General features: G+C 37.3%; 1 protein-coding gene and 1 pseudogene across 1 annotated transcript; both read left to right on the top strand.

Annotated features, from left to right (window-relative positions):
* The first annotated feature begins 204 nt into the window (after window positions 1–204).
* On the top strand, window positions 205–2,143 carry LOC149099297 (uncharacterized). Its single transcript, XM_089278679.1, has one exon. The coding sequence runs from the start codon at window positions 458–460 to the stop codon at window positions 1,535–1,537; it is 1,080 nt and encodes a 359-aa protein (XP_089134805.1). The 5' UTR covers window positions 205–457; the 3' UTR covers window positions 1,538–2,143.
* Window positions 2,144–2,434: 291 nt separating this feature from the next.
* On the top strand, window positions 2,435–15,415 carry LOC110049625 (uncharacterized; annotated as a pseudogene).
* The last annotated feature ends 2,810 nt before the right edge of the window (window positions 15,416–18,225 follow it).

The raw sequence follows: 18,225 nt of genomic DNA, 5'->3' as shown, positions 1-18,225 counted from the left end.
CTCAAATTTCACTTACTAACACCTGCCTACAAATCAATGAGTTAATAACTTCATCATTCAATTCATAATTATAATTAATATACTTTTGCTATTACTAAACGAGATTGATAAAATTACTTTAAAAAAATACAGTAGGTTACTGCAAACAACTTTTTCTTTTTTTTCAAACAAATATATTGTAAAAAAAGAATAATTTATTTATGACCATTATTATATGAACATAACTTAATGAAACATTTAAGTGTATCATGTTGCTCACACTAAGTAATATTTTATACAACTGATTCATTAAATTTAATCTCTTTCATATCTTTTCTTTCCTTTTTTATTTTTTCAGTGCTGCCACATTTACAGTTCCACGGCAGCAAAGTGAAAAGGTTTGTATTCTGATTGTTGTTTTGCCACTTTACAAAAAAAAATTAATTTTCTGTTTGTAATCTTTCAATTCCACTTACTTATGCTTGTTTGTATATTTGTTTTTGCAGACACTCCTCCGGGTTTTGTGCACTCGGTGTCACCCATGAAAAAGGCAAAGACTGGTAGAGATTACTACACATTCACCTTCCAAACGTCACCGAATAAGTTTACTAAAGCTATTGGCTTTGACCAGAAATCACACCAGCAAGCCATCCACTTTGAGAAAACAAAATCACCTTCAAAAATATTGAGTGCCAGGGATGATGATGGCCAAATCTTCATTAACCAGTATGCCTCACTCATAAAAGCTAATTCGAGTGACATTAAATTTGTTCCCTGCAAAGAGCCAGCTTCTGCAGGCAGTGCATCATCATCCAACCTTCCCGAGACATCTGCCACAGATATTACTTTACAACAGCTCAATAAGCTTAGCAGAAACCAAAAAGTAAACGTCAAAGCCACGTTGACCATGGGTTTCTTGGACCCAAAAGAACTTTCCAAAAGGAATAGTTCCAAAGGAAGAGTCAAGGAAGACTGTGTGCTAGAAGACAAAACTGGCCATGCAATTATCCATCTTTGGGATGATACCATTACAGCATTGACCAGTGGACAGAGCTATGAAATCAAGAACCTCAGTGTTAAAAACTTTAATGGCAAGACACATCTGGGAACAATGATAGCAACCACATTCACACCCATTGACGCAGTAATGCACGAACTAAAAGGAGAGGAGTTGTTATCTAACATTAAGAAGAAAATAACAGTTAATGAATTTAAATTCACTGACAAAGTGAACACTTTCATGCTTTGCCAAATTGCTAACTGCAAAAAGAAAATGCCGTATGCCGTGGATTGTAAAGTGATCACTTGTGCTGCATGTGGCACCTGCCAAAAAGTGAAAGCGGCGGAAAGGGGGATGTCAGCTCGGCTCTGTGCTGAAATTGACGGGAAAGATGTCTGGCTGACTGCCTTTACAGATGTCATGAACATTCTTATCAAAAAAGTCAAACTCTCTTCAGACAACACCACAGATGAACTCAAAGTAGGACTCCTTGAATTGGAAAATGTAAGCATCGTCATTGACACTACATCCAACTTCATCTTAGAAGTTTTGGATTAGATCTGTTTTGCTACATGTCAATATCCCTTGCAGTTTAATTGAGAGTGAAACTTGTGTTCATGTTTTTTTAGAACATTCACCTGTAAAATACTTGACAATTTTTTTAGAATGTTTTGCACCTGTAGTTCTTAAAACTTATGGTTGCAGTGACACTAAACAGACATTGTAGAGTATTCAAGTTATCAAAAGAATCATTTTTTCACATGTTCAAGTTGTCTAAAGAGGGACATTTTTCACATGTTCAACTTATATTGACAGAAACCTGTTTTTGCATGTTCATGTTATCTTAGTGAGAAATTTTCCATATAAATTACGTTATTTAAATATTCTTAACACAAACATTTCTCAATTGTTCAAGTTTGATTAAGAGAGACATTTTTTTACATATTCAAGTTATCTTAAGGACATTTTTCACATATCAAAGTCAAAGTTAAAGTAACACTTAAAATTTTCCAATTTTATTAGTGACATTTTCACCTGTTAGTGAAAATGCTTGAAAAGTGTATTAATTTATACTCTTGAGTTACATGTACCAGGTTATCTTTGTTATGTTCATTTCTACAACTTGGTACTTTTCAATAAATCTTGTTGTCTTCTCACAAACAATTATTAGACTTATTCCTCATTCACCAGAAACACAAATATATAGGAAATAATACATGGGCACAAGTAGATATGGAATTTCTCTCTGAGTGTTCAACTTGATATCGCACAAGTGAACGTAACAAACGAGTGACATATAGATTTCAACAAGAGAAATAACATTTCCTATCTCCAAGCAACCATGTATTATTTTCTTCATTTTATAAACCTACCAATTACGAGGATTTTTCACGGTTTTCCGAAAGTTTCCGACCATTTTCCGAAGATTTCTGAAGATTTATAAATATCGCCCAAATGTCATACGGTATTTCCGAACTTTCCCGAAAATTAGCGAAGATTGCCGAGGAAGATCCAGGTATGTTTCCACTTAAGATCAGTAACCTTTGGCTCATTACTATTGAAACATGACAAACTTGACAACATATCATTGGTGATATCAAACACGCATAGAAAATTATCGTCATTTTCGACGCGTTGCGATACTGTTTTCCTCGGTGGTCAAACTGCTAATAAACAACCGCAGCTTATTGGCTCGTTAACATTGAAACAAGGCAAACTTGACAACATATGATTGGTGATATCAAATACGTGTAAAAAAGATATCCTACTTTTGGACGCATCACGATACTGTTTCCATACGTCGTCAAACACCTAATAAACAACCATCATTTATATAATAAATCTCAAATAGCACACTTATGCCACCTTATAGCAAACTTCCCAAAACCTTCAACTTCACTTCATTCTCCAATATAAAAAAAACTTCCTCCCCAGTACCTTCCCTTAACTGCATCAAGGCCCGCACTTTCTAACCTGTGGTTACCACTAGTTTATGTTTAGTGTTGAAGCCATTGACGAGTCAACCACAAAGTGAAGCCGCTCAGTAACCTTCCATAAAGATTTCATCATAGTCGTTCTCGTCATACACGGGATAGCCAAGATAGTGTTTGACTCCATTTTTATAACACTCAGAACATAGTCCATTTCGGCTACAAGCACCGTCGCACTCATAGCAAAACATGACCTTTACAATTCTTGATCGTTTTTCGCAGAAGGGTGCCTCTTCAATGGCATCATGTACCTCATCCCAACCCATTTCCTTTTTTTGCCTCCTTTTTATTGCTAGATACTCCTTGTAAATTGTCTCATGAAGCTCTGGAGGGAGGTTTTGAATGGCCTCGGAAAGTTGACAGTTGTTCGATTACGGTACATCTGACGAATATCTTGCGGCAGCCATCTCGGCGTATATACTTGTGCAGATACTTCTTCAATTGGAAAAAGAATCTGTGACACCTCCTTGTATATACCAGCGAAGACAATTCTTTGATAAAAATATTGTCACTTCTTTGCATATTGATTACTGACATTACAGCTTTGCTGACCTCAAAGATACTTTTATTCTTTTTATGTTTACATTTCACACACAAGGAGGATGAGGGTTCTGTGCACACCTTGTAAACAGAAACTGTTAAAAGCAGATGAAATGACTCCCACCATAAAACCGAGCGAACCTGTGAGCTGTTGGCTCAGGTTTGTACTCAGGTTTGTAATTAATACAACGAGGTTTTAACCTTAGAAATATCTCAGAAATGGTGATTGTTTGTTTGTAGGTTTGTCTAGATCTGTTTCAGTTAAGGCTGTTACAAGCCTTCGGGGTGCAGAAGATGATGAGATTGAGAGACGAAAGAGGGAGGGGCTTGGGGCGAGGAGTGTTCGCGCACTGTACTCTTCCCTATTCATTTTCTCGTACGCTTTTTTTTTCTGTCGAGTACCTTTGCACTGGCTGTTTCCTAATTAACCAGACGAGTCACCAGAAACAGGCTAATTTTAATTGGGTATTCACAATTATAATAAAAACTGTGCTTTGATTATTTTGATCGTAGGCGTATGCCCTAAATGCGGGACATCTTAGGCTCGATTACCAGCCGTTGTTCGGGAAAGGAGGAACGTAGACTGGACTCGAGAAAGCGGCGGAAATCGAGCCTAAGGACATCTGTGATATGTCAGAACATTTGCCAGTCTGAAAGACTTGCCTATATATGAAGTTCAACCAATAAACATCGGCATGATTATAGTAAAGAGTACAGCGCCTGACACTAAAAGTCTCATAGAAAACTCAACACAAGAGATTGTTTACGATTGTTTGTTTTAAATTTTGTATAAAGTTTCCCCCAGTTTTGTTCTCTTTATTGATTCAAGCAAAATGGTACTGCAAACATATGTGGAGTCGCAGACTAGAACACTGTATTAAAAAAATAATCAATCATTTGTGACTTGATGAACAGTCGAATTATGAAGAAATGGATGTTAGAGAATTACAAAATGTCTACTTAAAGTGAAATCTAAAACAATGCAAACAGGTCCTTTTTCGCGTCGTTGTTTCTCTACACCCTCCCGGTGGGAATAATTTTGTTCTGTCACGCAACGCTACAGCAATCAAAGACAAATGTGCCCTTGGGTAATGGAACATTTAACTGAAATATATTTTGGGCTTTTTGAAAGCTTAAACTTTGAAAGTGTACAAGATGTAAAATTTGGACGGAAAAAAGGATTGATCGATTCTAATATTTCCGATGAAATGCTCGATTCAAGTCCACGGGTGAAGTTAGAAGGTTTGCTGCCTTGAGTTCGTTGAGCATTGGGAAGAAGAACTGACATGGATAACCAGGAAGCAACTTGCCTGGGGCAAATTTAAAGTCAGCCAGAAAAGGGTAAGACATTAAGGTAATTTTGTAAACAGAAATCTAAAAGACAAGCTCTTCGCTTACATCCAAAGAAAAGTTTCAACTAATGGCAATCATAGACGCATTACCTGCACAGTGACGACAACATTTAAAAACCTGCAATAATTTTTCAAAAAACTCTACATTTTCCAGTAATGCACAGTTACACCTAAATGGCCACAATGTAAACTTGGATAAGGTCATATCCAAGAGCATTTATAACGAAGTTCACTCAAAGAACAAGAGTGTACCAACTGCACAGCCAAGGTATACAGAGACATAGAGCAAGACACTGGAATGGGAAGAGATATATCGAATTCCCTTCAAAGTAGCTATTGATTCTAGATCCCGTGAATTCCAATACAAGATATTACGAAAGTGAAGTATGATCATCGCAGTAAATTTTCCAATTTAAGCAACTGGAAAGAAGAAGCCTGAAAAAAATTAGGGCTTCAACGGGATTCGAACCTGTGACCTCCGCGATACCGGTGCAATGCTCTACCAACTGAGCTATGAAGCCACACATTGGGAGCGAGGTCAATTAATTGAGTTCATATCTTCCCGTGAGTGAAATGATGTGAAGTATATATGAAATAATTCATATTTGAACTGCGGTAGTAGATGAAAATGAAGTATGATCATCGCAGTAAATTTTCCAATTTAAGCAACTGGAAAGAAGAAGCCTGAAAAAAAAAATCAGGGCTTCAACGGGATTGGAACCCGTGACCGCGATACTGGTGCGATGCTCTACCAACTGAGCTATGAAGCCACACATTGGGAGCGAGGTCAATTAATTGAGTTCATATCTTCCCGTGAGTGAAATGATGTGAAGTATATATGAAATAATTCATATTTGAACTGCGGTAGTAGATGAAAGTGAAGTATAATCATCGCAGTAAATTTTCCAATTTAAGCAACTGGAAAGAAGAAGCCTGAAAAAAAAAATCAGGGCTTCAACGGGATTGGAACCCGTGACCTCCGCGATACCGGTGCGATGCTCTACCAACTGAGCTATGAAGCCACACATTGGGAGCGAGGTCAATTAATTGAGTTCATATCTTCCCATGAGTGAAATGATGTGAAGTATATATGAAATAATTCATATTTGAACTGCGGTAGTAGATGAAAGTGAAGTATGATCATCGCAGTAAAAAAAAATGGTGATAGAAAAAAATGGCAATAGAAAAAATCAGGGCTTCAATGTTGAAGCCCTGATTTTTTTTCAGGCTTCTTCTTTCCAGTTGCTTAAATTGGAAAATTTACTGCGATGATCATACTTCACTTTCATCTACTACCGCAGTTCAAATATGAATTATTTCATGTATACTTCACACAAGATATTACATAGATATTTAGCGACAAACAAGTTTCTCCACAAAATTGGCCTAGTACCTTCGCCTCTGTGCACTTTCTGCAAAAAAGAAAGTAAGTCTATCGAACATCTACTGATAAAATGTGAATATTCCGACAGTTTCTGGAGAGAACTAGTTAACTGGCTAAATACGATAGAAATAAAAATCGAAGCACTATCAGATGTTGACAAAATGTTTGGAATTTGGAACAGACAAGTAGACTTTTATCTTCTCAACCATCTGTTGATCTTAGCAAAACAACTCATTTACTCCTGTCAAAATAAAGGATTTCCTCCGTCATTAAAGATCTTTCTCGTAAAAGTTTCCTCAGTATGTCAAATTGAAACAGTTATTTCCGATTCTAATGGCAAGCGAACATTTCATGACGCCAAGTGGAAGAAATTTATTACAAATAATTGTATTTAGGCCGGCAGCCTAAAAAAATGCAACAATTGACGTAGTTTTATTAATATATTAGTAAGTATTTTTGGTATATTAGTATTTTCCTTACAAGTAGTGTTATTAGTAACAGTATTCTTGTTTTTTTCATCTATACTAGCGTTAGTCTATGTAGTTTCTTCTAAAAAAAGTAAAAATTAGCGTAGTTTTTATTCATTAATATAAATGGTTAGTAAGTATTTTGGGTGTATTAGTATTTTCCTCTTTAGTCTTATTAGTAATAGTATTCCTCGTTTTTTTCCATCTGTACTCACGTTAGTTTATTTAGTTTTTCTTTCTTTTATCTGCAAATGTAATTTCAATTGTTATTGTCACTCTTATTTGTAAACTTATATAAATATCAATAAAATACAAAAAAAATCTAAAAAACAAGTTCTCGTGAGCCAAGTTTTCAACAGTAGCGGCAAGCCATCATAGTTGTAAACACCAACAAACTGTCAAGGTCTCATGTTTCAACCAAATTTATTCAACTTTGGAGAGTTCGTGTGAAGCACAAATTGAATTACCCAAGTCAGTTTTTACATATGTCTTAGTACAATGCTTAAGGACCTTATGGTTTGAGTCTCAGAGTAAACCAAGGTGTAGCACATGCCTAAAATTTTAATCGTGACTGTCAGCTAAAATGTAAAATTTTGTCGGTTAAGAATAAAGCAGTTCTAAAATATTATTGTTTGCTGTCCAGATTACTGCTAAGTTGAATATCTACCACCAAACTAGAAGTGAAACACTCTATGAATTAATGCATCGGAAAATATTTGAGCTCGCTTTCTTCCCTTTTGCATGCAAGCGAAGTTTTGAGAACGGCCCATTTTGTCTTAAATTTTGGCTGTATTGAAGTTGCCAACAACAAAAATAGATTTTATCAATTTCCTCCAATTTGACGTGGCCTTTCTGAAAATAAACTACATCATGTTTAGTTACTTACCAGTAGCTACTGATGGGAAAAATATCAGCGAAAAAAAATTTCAGCTCTGGCCACAAAATTTCACTTTTGCTTGATTTTTCCAGGCATTGGCTCTTAAGTGCTCTTGCATCGTTGCTCGTTATTTTATGTAAGTTGATTCATCCATTATCATTTGTGTGTACTAGAATCAGGATCTTATTGTAATAGGACTTGTTCATCATTGAGATGAAACGAACTGATCATTGAGGAGTCCTGTTTCTTCAGCTTTCATTACCATTATCAATGGCTACTGACAAAACAGCATTTGCTTTCACAAATAACAGTGAGCAAATCAGATCTGGCAAAGGCCATTGTTACATGAAACAAAAAACTCATTGAAACGGTGAGTGTAGTTCAAATATTTTAGTGTGACACTGCAGACATGCTCTTTTTCTCTCAAACAGAATTGTGCACAATTCTTTTGAATAGCTAGATAAGTTTTTTTTTAAGTTTGGATCTGTGACAACAGACTTAAGTGTGCAAACAAGAGGGAGAATAATTTATTACAGTGCACTTACTGCTGCCGGGGTCACCTAGACAAAGCCCGCTGCAGACTTGCAGACTTTATAATAATAATAATAATAATAATAATAAAATATTTATATAGCGCCAATATCCTAAAAGTTCAAAAGCGCTTTACAGTTAGAAATATTAAAAACACTTAAGACAAATAAAGTAAAAATAAGAAAATGTCGCTAAAAAGTTATAAAAATGCTTTCTTAAAAAGGAACGTTTTTAGTTTATGTTTAAAAAGGGACACTGAGGAGCTGTTCTTGATGTCAGACGGAAGAGTGTTCCAAAGTGTAGGAGCTGCTACAGAGAAAGATCTTGTGCCATATGTTTTCAAATTGAAGTGCAGAATGGAAAGAAGTTCTTTAGAAGATGAACGTAGCTGACGAGACGGAGTGTAAGGAGTGAGAAGATCACGAACGTATGAAGGTGCCAGATCATTTAGGGCCTTGTATGTGATGAGTAGAATTTTAAAGATGATACGATAGTTAACAGGAAGCCAGTGGAGATTAAACAAAATAGGTGTGATGTGTTCGTGTTTTCTAGAGAGGGTGATGAGACGAGCAGCGGCATTCTGGACGTGCTGTAACTTTTTTAAAAGACAGTTTGGTAAGCCATAGAGTAGAGAATTACAGTTATCCAATTTTGAAGAAACAAACGCATGAACAAGTATTTCAGTGGTGGTCAATGACAGGTACTTCCTTATATTGCTGATATTACGGAGATGATAAAAAGATGATTTGCAAATACTTGCAATATGTTCATTAAAACGAAAATGATGGTCAAAAATGACACTGATGTTTCTTGCTTTCTGTGACAAGCAGATGGTTTCATCGACGACAGAGATTTCTTGAAGGGTTGGTCTCGGTAGATGTTTTGCGGAGATCACTAGAAGTTCAGTCTTATCCTTGTTAAGTTTAAGACGATTAATCAACATCCAGTGATCAATCTCACGTACACAGCGCTCGATGTTGGACACAGCTAAATCCTTATCACTGGGTATAGTTGGCTGAAAGGACAGATAAAGTTGTGAATCGTCAGCATAAAAATGATAACTCAAGTTGAATTTTTTTACAATGTCTGAAAGGGGTGAAGTGTAAAGAACGTACAAAATGGGTCCCAACACTGATCCTTGTGGAACACCACATTGAAGAGCATGATCTGAGGAAGCTGCACCATCAACAGAGACATACTGCATGCAATTGGACAGATAAGATTTAAACCATAGTAACGGCTTGCCAGTAACTCCAAAGCGCTGTTGTAGACGGAAGAGAATATCATGGTCAACAGTATTGAAAGCAGCAGAGAGGTCCAAAAGTAATAAAATTACTGTTCTACGTTTATCAATTGCTGTGTGGATGTCATTATGCATGCGAATGAGAGCCGTTTCTGTGCTATGATACTGTTTGTAGGCAGACTGTAATGGCTCATTCAGGTTGTTGTTGTTAACATAGGAGATCAGTTGGTTAGCAACCAACTTCTCAATTGCTTTGCTGAGAAAAGTAAGATTCGAAACAGGGCGATAATTTGAAAACTGCGTGTGATCCAGAGAAGGCTTCTTAAGAAGAGGACGTAGCTTAGCAACTTTTAATTGAGAGGGTATTTGGCCAGATTGCAATGAAGTATTTATAATCTTGGTGATAAATGGAAGCAGTGTGCTCAAAGCATTTCTTGTGACATAGCCAGGAAGAGGATCAAGATCACATGACTTGGAAGATAATTTCACAACACATTTGCGGACTGCGTCAACATCAACCAAACTGAACTCATCAAACGTATAAGGACAGACCCGGTTAACTTCAGGAACTTGATGGATGATGAGAGCTGCATTGTCTAAGTCGACCCGTATTTTGGTGATCTTATCAGAAAAGAACTCGATGAACTTATTTGCGAGATCCGAAGGCGAGTTGCAGGGCGGATATGGTATATCACACTTTCTATGTAATAGACTGTCAATTGTTTTGAAAAGAAGTTTATAGTCCGTCTGATTATCACTGATCAGCTTAGTGTAGTAAGTTCTCTTGGAAGAACAAATTAAAAAGTTGACTACATGGCATTGATCAATAAACAACTGGCGGTCGACTGGAAGTTTGGTCCTTCGCCAACGCCGCTCCAGTCTCCTGCGATCTTTCTTCAAATTGTTTATTTCTTCAGAATACCAAGGTGTAGCCGGACGCAGAGTTATTGTTTTGGTTTTTACAGGAGCGTGGATATCAAGTATGGAACTAAGAACGCCATTATACTCACTGATTAAGTCATCAAGGCACAGAAGCGGTGTGGAAAAGAGACTCGAAAGACTAGAATTTGTGACATCAGAACCAAAACTATGTGACATAGCACTTCCGCTAGCCTGCTATGCACTCCGGTTAGCCTAGCTACTATTCACTCTGGTTAGCCTGATTACAGTTAGCTCTCAATAATGGTAATGGTAATACAATATATTCTCGCAGTCTGCAGTCTGCAAATGTCAGACACTGGAACAAGAACAATAGATTTAACACTCAAAGTAATGGCTGGTCATTGGACGATGTCCAGTCAAGATGACAATTTGTCCAAACAAACTTTTAGGCCTTAAGCAATGATGTTTTGAACATGTGACAATAGTTATGATAATTGGCAATTAGTTTAAGCTCAAATTACTGTTTGACTGGTCAGAAATGACATGTGACCGAGCTTAAATTTGTTTGGCCATTCAATATGACCGGCAACTATGCCAAAATTATTTTGCATCCAACATTTAGGGTTGAGTAGTTACACATGCTACGTACTGTAAATGGATGCCGTGTATCATGTAAGTGAGCGAGAACTGATTTCAAACGGTATGAAAGTAGTGAAGGTGATGGCTGTACATTTGTACATGTATGTATGTTGAGGTAAATTGCATGGCAGATTTAATTCTCAAACTCGACTGCCAACTGTCATTCATGAGCACTTCATTGGTTTCTTCATCTTCAAAGACAACTTGCTAGTGAAGGAATCTTTTTCAGAAAAGTTTATAGCGCAACTTCACTTGAATGTTTGTAATGTAAACCAGTGTTGAAAAATAACAGATATTCCAGTTTGGCAGTTGAATTATTATTTTCCCGACAATTCAAAACAGTAAATACAACTTGCTTGACATGACTTCCTAACATAGAAAACTCTCTGGACTAGATTTTTTTTTCACAGAGCTTGAGATTTGTATAGGTACATGTTATCACATGATTTGAGTGCAATTTTTGAAATAAATGAGCTCGAGCATGAGTAAATTTTTCAATGGCTAACATAATTGCACGAGCCTGCAGGGCGAGTGCAATTTGTAGTCTTTGAAAAATTTAGAAGTGCTTAATAATTTATTTATTCCAAATTGCATGAGAAAAATCATGTGATTACTTATTAATAATATACATGAAAAAAAGGACAGAAAGAAATAGAAAACAAGTTGAATTTTGACACCGCACACCTTTTCTGATGTTCATTCAAGTTATTGGTTGAACCACAGCAAACACATGTCAAGTTCAAACTTTCACAATAGCAAAATATTCAAATTCATTCAGCTGTAAACTCGGGAATTTTTGAGGATTATTTTCAGGCTTTTCTGATATTTCAAAGCACAACTCAGTTAATAATAACCCACAAAAGACAACCACAGAACATCTCTGAAACCACTCTTGCCTCGTTGCTATCACATGGATCGCAACAATGTCACTGTCTTCATGAACTGATACACAAGAGCCAAAACAGAAGACAAAATAATGTGTAAAATACAATGAAAAGTCAACAGCAATCACGATTGTTATCGCTGTGATCCTTTGTTTGTGATCATTGCAATTACATGGAATCAAAGTTAAAATATTAACTTAACTATGAAACCAAAATTTGTTTTGCATTTTAATAGACTAAAACAGCTAGAGGTCTCATTACATTTTGATTATCCAGATACTCACGAGAGTGCTGAGTGTATGGTTCATTCAGGGGGAATTGTTTTCAACACGAGGAGGACCTTGTGTGTCTGGTTTTGTGCTTGCTTATTTTCCCAAAAAAATTGAGCAACATAATAAAATTTATTATACTAGTCACAGCAGCAACCCATCATTAGAGCGGTTTGATTTGATATGCCCAAAGCCTGACACATTTCAAGGTCATTTTATATCCATATGGAGTTGGTGGGGTTAGACAAAAAAAGTTATCATAATTTCAGCTAATTTTAGCTGTTGAGTGGAAGTTCATTACCTAATTTTCACAGTCAATATTTTGCATTTGGGAGTAGTGAAATAATTGCAGCATAGATACAAAGCCAAACACTCAAAGGTTAGTCAGTAAGCACTTCAGAAACGGGCATCCATTAAAGAGCAACAAGAAAATTGTCTTGACAGCATAATTGTAAAAGAATATAAAAGTAATTTTGTGGAAACTACATGTACCTTCATCTTCTGTCTGCAGAGAAGAATATAATGTGATTAAAACGAAATCCAGTGTGGAATTCGAGTCATATTACTTTTAGCTGCACAAAAATCAAGTACCAGAATAATTTAAATCCTGTTCCATTTTTCTACCCTTTTTTAAAACTAAAGATGTGAGTAATTTTCTGTGATAACACCAACAACAATTTCCTATCAGAGCCTGGGAAAATGAATTTCAAAGCTCACAAGAACCATGTTAACTACGGGTAAAATAGCTATCTTAAGTGATTCAGTGAAATTCAGTGGAATTTCGAAATTTGTTTTCGATGTGTGGTGTTGTTAGAAATGATTCCTTTTGATAAATTATTTGAAACAGAAACACAAAATTTTGCAATAAGATGTAAATAGTTTTGCTACATAATTTTTTCCAGTTAATAATTGAAGTCCTGGTTGATTCCATCTTAAACATAGTTGCATACATAGCATATAAAGTTAAACAGGAATTTCCAGAGGAGAGGAGGTGTTCCAACCAAGACACCTGTGAGGGGAGAATAGATATTTTGTGAAACAATATATAATAGTGCATAATATTGTTTCAGACGTTTATTGAATAAACATACACATAGTACATGTACATTAAATTAATCAATTCAGTGAGCTTTAAAAGAGTTATTTCTACTTGCTAACAATGCTCATTGTCTTCCTAACTACAGCGCAGGTGCCACTTAGAGGATCTCCGAAATGCTTGGGTGTCTGAAGCCCGTGGTAGTACAGAGACTGACCATGCCAGTAATGGTGAAGACCAAGAAAGTTACAAGTATGCATCAAGTAGTTCAGTAGACACCCAGGAGTTCCCCACCAGCACTGGCTGGAGCAGCGACAATAAGGGTGGAGATGGTAAACACATACAGGTAAAAAAAGGAAAAGAAAGAGTACCACGGAGCTGCCCATTAAAAGGCTGTAAGTCCAAAGTAGTTCACCTCCCAGGCCACTTGAGAGATGTCCACAAGTGGACCAAGGAAGAGGCAAAGAAGGCTACTTCTAGATTTGGACTAAGGAAAAGTTTCCATCCAAAACATGTTGAAAAGCCTGTCCAACAGTCATTAGGGGCTAAAAAGGAGAAGAAATCAAAAGACTATCACCGCCACAGAAGGTGTCCTATTGCAAGATGCAAATCACTGGTTAAGCGCCTGTCAAATCACATTCAACAAGTTCACAAAGAGATTAAAAAGGGCTCTCCTGTTTACAAACAGATGCTTAAAGAAGTGCGCTCACTCAAGACCTGGAAACCATTGGGGGCAGCACGAGACAACCCCAAAGTTAATCATGAAGGCAACTTTTCAGAAGAGGAAAGTATGATGGATGATGAGCTTCCTCATAATTTGCATGTGCATGTAGAACCACATGAAGAAGAAAATGAACTGAAATTTGCGGACGACGCAGAAGAAGCAAGTGTTGAAGGCGACGGATTACGAGACAAAGAAGAAGAAAATGTGGAAATTTTCAATTCATTTTGCCAGTGGCTGCAAACAGCAGATGGTGGTAGGAAGGATACAAAAATGGCCAAGCAGCACTGCTCACAAGTACGAAAGATCTTGGTCACAATCGATCCAGAGAAAAACTTGACATCCCTTTTTAACAAATCTCTAGTTCGTGACAAATTCCTTAAAGAACATGCTGAACAAAACTACAAGCCAGACACAGTGGAGGCTCACTTACTGAGTCTGAGAAACTTTTGCTCCCTTGTTCTCACTGAGGAGCCAGAATGTATAACAGTTGATGCAGCCATCATCCAGCAAGTTGCTGAGAAAGCACGTCTGTGGTCATCTTCCTACAAGGACAGTAACTGCAGACTTAGTAACTTAGTAACACCAGAAATGATATTCAAATTTGAACGGAGTGAATCAGCACAGATGGCTGTTAACTACATTGATGAACTTAGTGGAGCACACTCCCTACAAATTAATCAGTCAATCTACACTCTCATTAGAGATTATGTATTACTTGAACTAACAATTGCCAATGCACATAGGTCTGGAAGAAAGGTGGCATGGAAGGCCACATATGTGGGACTATTTTCAGAAAATCAACCGTAACCAAGGTACACGAGGATCACAAAGAACTGAAAGGTGATCTAGCTGACCTGATAGGGCACAAGACAACAACGGCAGAAAAATTCTATCGTCTGCCTAAAAAAGAAGAAGCCTGCATTGAAGCAGCAAACAACCTAACTTCCATCATGAGAGCACCAAAGGAAGTACCTGTTTCAGATCAGGACACACCTGGAAAAGCTGAAAACAAGACCCAGCTTCCTGAAAGCTTACAAAAGGAGCTTTTTTCATGGAATGAAGAGGATGTGGCAGCTATTCACGAGCTCTTTGCTGGGGAAATAAAAAAAGAGTCTGTCACTATGGCAATTGTCAGAGATAAATACGCGACCATCCTACTCTGCAGCATCTGGATGCTAAAAGAGTCTGTGACAGGGTTAGGAGTGAATGGCGGCACAGAGATCCCGAATATGAGGAAGTGGAAGATACAAGTGGCATCCTGCACTGCCTGAGCAAACAGAAAGCTTTAATGAGAAAATGGACCGCTTCTTTAAAGCTTGGCCATCTGATACAAGTATGTGCAGTTCATCAGATGTTGTTCCACCATCAAATCCCAGCTATGCAAGCAAGAACATCTTCAGTGATGAAGAAAGGAAATTGCTTGTCAGAGAGTGTGGTGGGATGGTAAGGGGAGGAATAATTTCAAAGCCAGCAGTCAAGCAAATTCTTGAAAACACAGATGAGGGGAAGGAACTTCTTCACAAGTTCAAGATTGATCAACTCATTAATCACCTAAAATATGAAAGGCGCCTAAACAATTGTCAGAAGTCAACCTAACAAGCTGGTAACACTAACATCTTTTAGGGCACATTCATTTGGGATCAATTCGGAATAAGAATAATAGCTGTTATTACAGTTGAGCCCACGGTACAGTGGTATTAGTTGCAGAGTGTGCAAAAGCGAGGCTTTTGCGTCAACATTCCAGGGGAATACAAGTGCCTCATGAGAAAACTTTGAGAAAAATAATAATTATGGGTTCCTCTCTGGATTTTCCATTTTTCTCACAAGAAGAGAGGCTACAATTACTCAGCGGAAACTGCCCTCGTCATTTGACAAAGCCTAGGCTGAGATCATGGCTTTCATACTGTGTAGAAACAGCAAAAGATGGCAGTGCTTCGAGTGACGCTTACAAATGTGAACTAATGCACAGGTGAGCAGTTGGGTGTAAGATCGTTCTTCCTGCCCTATTTTCGTGCAGGAATAACAGTTTTTTGCCCTCTCAAACGTATGTAGAGTTGTGACTTACATAAAAAATGGATGGGAAAACAATTTCACTGAAAGTTGGAAACACCTTGCATCTGATGCGAAAAATAAAGTTGTTTCCTCGTCGAGCACGAGTTCTCCGAACACTCTACACAAGTTCCCACGGGCTGCAAACTGATGTTCCATCCAGAGGGCTGAATTTCCACAGTCACAACTGAGAACATGACGAATCACTTTATTAAGAGAAAATCAGGAGATTATGAAGGTAATAAAGACTATAAGAATTTAAATTTAAATAGTAAGGCATTTGGACTATTCAGACATGGTCATGTACAAAATATCGAGGTTGCCACTACTACATGATCCATATAAAGTACAACCTCAATGTTACCAAGATCAATTCCAGAGAGAAAGCTGGTGAGATCACCTATGCCTGCTGCAGTCAGGATCTAGTTTTGTAACATCCCAGAGATGCAGCTTTTTCAAGATTGTACTCCACTGAGAGTTGTTATTGTGTACAGTAATACAGTAATACTTAAACTGAAAAAAATGCACCAATGTAAGCCTGTTATGTTAGGAAAAGAGTAAAGAGGTTTTTTGTCATTATTTGATATAACTGAAATGAAGAAGAGAAAAATACATGTAGTTGTTCACTGATCATGGTGATGTGTAAATAAGCTGAAATCTGCCAACACAAGACTTGAGGGCACAACCGTTTCACCCCACCCCTTCCCTACTGGAACTGGTAGCTTAGGTTAATGCTAACAAAAAGAGCATCTTGTGTGATTGAAAACACTGACATCTAGGATGTAGCCTTGTCCCATGTGGTCAATGCATTTATTCTGTATTTTACTATTACATATTTGAAGACAGCTCATTTGTGACATCTTAATCAAGGAAGGTACTTTTTTAAGTAAATATGCTAATTACAACAATCTATTTATGAAACATGCAATGCAACTGTGCTTGTAAGCTTCTTAACTCTAAAAAGCCCCTTCTAATAAGATACCTCACCAAGGGCCTAGAGGTGTATCACCCATAAATGTAATAAAAACCATAAATGTAATACCAACCATAAATGTAATAACTTTTAACCACAAATGTAATACTAACCATAAATGTAATAACTTTTAACCACAAATGTAATAAAACCACAACCATAAATGTAATAAAATTTGCCCATAAATGTAACAAACTGAACAACCATAAATGTAATATGGCTTAACCATAAATGTAATAAACTGGCTGACTTCCAAATCAAGGGGTTACAAACTTGCCATTCTCATTCTTCGTGAAATTGACTTGAAATTTTCAATAAGACCTCTAAAGGCCTGACTCCTTAAAGAAACAAAAATACTATTTCTTCGCGTGCAGTCCTAAACGAGGCCCATACGGCGTGAAATATGGCGGTTTTTCCCGAGACACCCTAACGAGACCAAACTTACCAAAGAAATTTAGACCCCAAAGTATAGGTCCAGTAAGGTTTTGCTATAAAGAGTGACATAGTGTGTGTGGCACCTCTATAATACGGACAACGGACTCTTAATCTCGGCCCCAGAGATCAAAGAACACCTTATTCCGGACAAATCCGTCTGTCGTGTGATTTCCGGATGAAGTCCGTTTCGTTCCAGAATTCCAGAATGTATATATAGGAATTAATGAGGCACTCAAATGTGGGCGTAAATAAGGACATTTAGCTCTGTCCCTTTGGTGTACGTATGATAGAGGTTCGACTGTATTTATATATATCTACTCGGATTTGCGAAATTGTACTATCCGGTGCGAATGTTTATGTGCTTCCGCGTTTCTGTGTGTCCGTGCCGAAGTTATTCGGCCTTCAAGCCAATCTTGCTACATCAACGTTTTGTCCCACAGAGTTTAAAATGCAAACCATGCGTCCAGGAAACAGGCGGAAGTTTAGCCTTGACTGCGGCCCAAAAATAATTGACATGTAATCATGTCAAGTATAAATCCTCGACGCATAACTGCGTGCTTTGAAAACACAAATGTGTAGATGTGTTTTTTTTAACGAAATGTTAGAGTGTATGCAGAAATGTATGTAGGTATACTTGTTTTTATTGTAAAACTCCCTGATGACGCGTGGGCTAATCACAGCTAGAGTAATTTCACAGGCAAGTGAGAAAATTTCGGGATGTCCCAGCTTCAAGCGTGAACAAAGCTGAAACGGCCCAGTATTATCTCTTCCTGTTGGAACTTTTATCGTCACTTGTTCGCCATTTGTTTATCGGTTGGTAGGTTGATTCATAGGCTAATGCTTAAAATTTTGAAATTAAACCCTATTACTATTAGAATTTTGTTGGGTATGACAAGCTCGCATTTGCTATGCAAAGTTCGGGAAGTTGGCGAAAGTTGGCTCATTCTCGGTGTAAAGAACCTGCGAAACT

Source organism: Orbicella faveolata, unplaced genomic scaffold (assembly GCF_042242905.1).
Source record: "Orbicella faveolata isolate gen_17 unplaced genomic scaffold, um_ofav_v1 contig_46, whole genome shotgun sequence".
Taxonomy (NCBI): domain Eukaryota; kingdom Metazoa; phylum Cnidaria; class Anthozoa; order Scleractinia; family Merulinidae; genus Orbicella; species Orbicella faveolata.
Note: the sequence above shows the minus strand (reverse complement) of the source record. Positions and strands in the feature narration are given on the sequence as shown.